The sequence below is a fragment of the Gymnodraco acuticeps genome, unplaced genomic scaffold (genome assembly GCF_902827175.1).
Source record: "Gymnodraco acuticeps unplaced genomic scaffold, fGymAcu1.1, whole genome shotgun sequence".
Classification (NCBI taxonomy): domain Eukaryota; kingdom Metazoa; phylum Chordata; class Actinopteri; order Perciformes; family Bathydraconidae; genus Gymnodraco; species Gymnodraco acuticeps.
Window position 1 is genome coordinate 1,231,748 of NW_022991575.1, and position 3,276 is coordinate 1,235,023.

The window sequence follows — 3,276 nt, forward strand, 5'->3', positions numbered from 1 at the left end:
AACTTTAAAGCAGCAGCAGTCAACACCAAGGTAAGTTGCATCATCATCATGGAAGAACTGTTTGGGTCAGCTACTGCTCTCCATGTTTCATGCCTCCTTTGTAGCTATTTGAAGTGTTGTGTATCAGCCCTGTGAGCCAAAAATAACTAGAAACCCCCTAACACATGAGCTACTTGGCTACGAGTATGTGGACACTATTCATAAAGCTAAAACCAAGCAGCACATCATTGTTGCAGTTCATGTTTAAACATGCATCTTTCCAAACTTGTTTCCTTAGAAGACGGGCCCTGCCAAAGCTTCATTCAAACCCTCAGTGAAAGCCTCCATTGCCCCTTGAGCTATGGCTGTGGTGTTGCCCATGGCCCCGGCTCCTGCAGACCCCCTCCCCACAGTCTCAGAGGAGTCTGCTGATGTGTCCATGAAGGAGGCGGCGGAGGAGGAGGAGCTGTGCCAGGCGTTCTCTGATACGCTGCTCATGGTGCAGGATGTGGACGAGGAGGACGGGGACCTGCCGCAGCTCTGCTCAGAATATGTCAAAGATATCTACAGCTACCTGCACGTCCTGGAGGTATTCACCCCTCCAGTAATGCTCTCTTCCCCCACCCTGCAAGGTTGAGTGTTACATCTGTTTGCTTCCACAGGTGGAGCAGGCTGTACGACCTGACTACATGCAGCATTATGAGATCACTGAGCGCATGCGGGCTCTCCTGGTGGACTGGCTGGTCCAGGTGCACTCCAGGTTCCAGCTGCTGCAGGAGACTCTGTACCTCACAGTTGCCGTCATGGATCGATTCCTCCAGGTAGGAGCGGTCTAAACTGTCTTTTCTTTGTGTTTTGTGAGTTGTTTGTAAATGTCTGCCGCTGTGCTTCAGGTCCAGCCGGTCTCTCGCAGGAAGCTGCAGCTTGTCGGTGTGACGGCCATGCTGGTGGCCTGTAAATACGAGGAGATGTACGCTCCAGAGGTGGGAGACTTCGCCTACATCACAGACAACGCCTTCACAAAGGCTCAGATTCTGGTGATGGAGCAGCTGATTCTGAGGGCCCTCAACTTTGAGCTGGGACGCCCTCTTCCTCTGCACTTCCTGAGACGGGCTTCCAAAGTGTCAAATGTGAGTCGTTGCGTGGATTTGTTTGGGACGCTACTTTTTACTTTAGTCATTGTTCAAATTTGCTAGGTCTGCAGCATTCTAGACGGATGTCTTCCTAAAACCACCTGCAAGAATGTGTACAATGTGTCTTAAGACTTCTCAGTGTGCTTAATGTTTTGTGCCTCAGTCTGATGTAGAGAGACACACGCTGGCCAAGTACCTGATGGAGTTGACGCTCCTTGACTACAACATGGTGCACTATCAGTCCTCTGAGATCGCTGCTGCTTCTCTGGCGCTCTCCCAGCTGCTGCTGGTAGCCCTGCCCTGGGTGAGTGATGGCATTGGAGGGGCATCTACACTTAAAATGTTTCATTTTCCTGGTGTTAATTTGTCTGTCTTGTCTCAGTCTCCTCAGCAGCAGCACTACTCCACTTATGACGCCGCCCACCTGAAGCCCATCATGCAGCACATCGCCAAAAACATAGTGATGGTCAACGAGGGGAAGACAAAGTTCCAGGTGAGTTGAACAACCAAGTATAAGCATTAAAGTTTTGAGTTGTAGCAAAAATAAAACCCTTTTTCCTCTGCAGGCTGTGAAGAACAAGTACTCGAGCAGCAAGCTGATGAAGATCAGCCTCATCCCTCAGCTGAACTCGTCCATCGTCAAGACCATGGCGGCCGCTCTGCTCAGCAATCCTTGAGAACTTTGTTACATCATCAGTGGACGTTTCATTTGCACTTTATTTAATATTGATCGCAATCTGTGGAAACTACACTTCAAATGTTTTTATTTGAGCAAAGTTCAGAATTTTAGCCACTGTTTTTACTTTTTATACGGATGATGTTTTGACGAAACTCTTTACGGTACATCGGATGTTCCTCCAATGCACCTTGAACTGCAGTTCCAAGCTAGCGTTTAGATGATGCATCGCTTCCAATCAGAAGTTGTGTGCACCAAGACTGTTCTTTCTAGTTTGTGTTGACCATCTGATTTCTTAAGTCTACCTCATGAGTATTGTGTTTTTGCTTTCTTAAAATACACTTTAAGATAATTACTGTTGTATCATGCTTTTTTTTTTATGTGTTATGTTGGATACAACAGTATTTACTTTTTCTTTTTTTTTAAACTAAATAGGTTTTAAATGGCTGAGGTTGTATTTTCATTGTTGTACGTGATTCATAATGACAGCTGGCTGACATATGGATTTGTTAATCCATCAGGTTTTCGTTTTGTAACTAATATTTCTGTATGAACGTGTTTGAGTGAATCCCCACTAACATTTTTATTTATTTGCAACCATTTCAAAATTATTAAACCTTTAAATAAAAATAAAATCTATTTTAAAACAATGGAAAATGCAAACTTTTATTTTTTTTAACCAGTTTATTAGTCAAATAGGTTCTGCAGTGTGTGTGAGAAGCTGACAGGTTTCATATTGACTTAAGGAGTCCCGTGGGCAGGACTCGGGTCAGGTGTTCAGGTGAAGCGGACTCTGCGCATGGAGCCCACGGTGCTGTTCTGGCTGCCCCAGTCGGAGAAGTTGTTGTAGTCGCGCTTCTCCAGGATGTAGTGAGGCCCTCTGTAGTTGGGCTCCTGATAGCACACCCAACTGCAAACAGAAGGGTTAGTCATTTAAAAAAACACGTTTATTTTATTTTTAATGCATCTACTCAAAACATTGCGTGTAATGTCATCTAGAATTACTGCTTCTGATTTTCTGTCATTAGTTATTGACCCAAGCTAGCTTTAAAATCGAATTGAAAGCTTCAAACAGGAGCAGCTGTTAACATTAAAGGGGCGATTCACTCTAAATAAAAAAATTCATATTTCGCTTGCCACAATTGCTATTGATCTAGATGTGTTGAGTTTAGGAGGTATACACCTTTATCTTGGATATTGGAACTAGAGGGCACTGGATTTATGCAACAACAAAAAAATGGGGAAATTCACAGAAATCCTGACCCAGTTCCTCAAGAGGATTCCGACCTTGACTTGAGTAAGGAACTATCTTTATGCCAAACTATGGCCACTGTTGTGGAAATAATTATCATAAGACGCCAATTAGTAACATACAGGACAAACCTCGATGTCTGTTTACCTTCTTTAAGTACACAGGCGGCTTAGCCAATAATGTTATTGTTCCCATTCTGTGACCGGTCAATACTGGGATACAGATGGTCTGTGTTG

At 44.3% G+C, this 3,276-nt stretch overlaps 1 protein-coding gene across 1 annotated transcript; it reads left to right on the top strand.

The window, feature by feature from the left end:
* The first annotated feature begins 301 nt into the window (after nt 1–301).
* LOC117533657 (G2/mitotic-specific cyclin-B2-like) lies at nt 302–2,166 on the top strand. Its single transcript, XM_034197545.1, has 6 exons — nt 302–568; nt 642–800; nt 873–1,109; nt 1,276–1,416; nt 1,495–1,605; nt 1,679–2,166. Exons 1-6 carry the CDS (start codon nt 341–343, stop codon nt 1,787–1,789), a joined length of 987 nt encoding a protein of 328 aa, XP_034053436.1. The 5' UTR covers nt 302–340; the 3' UTR covers nt 1,790–2,166.
* Nucleotides 2,167–3,276: the final 1,110 nt, after the last annotated feature.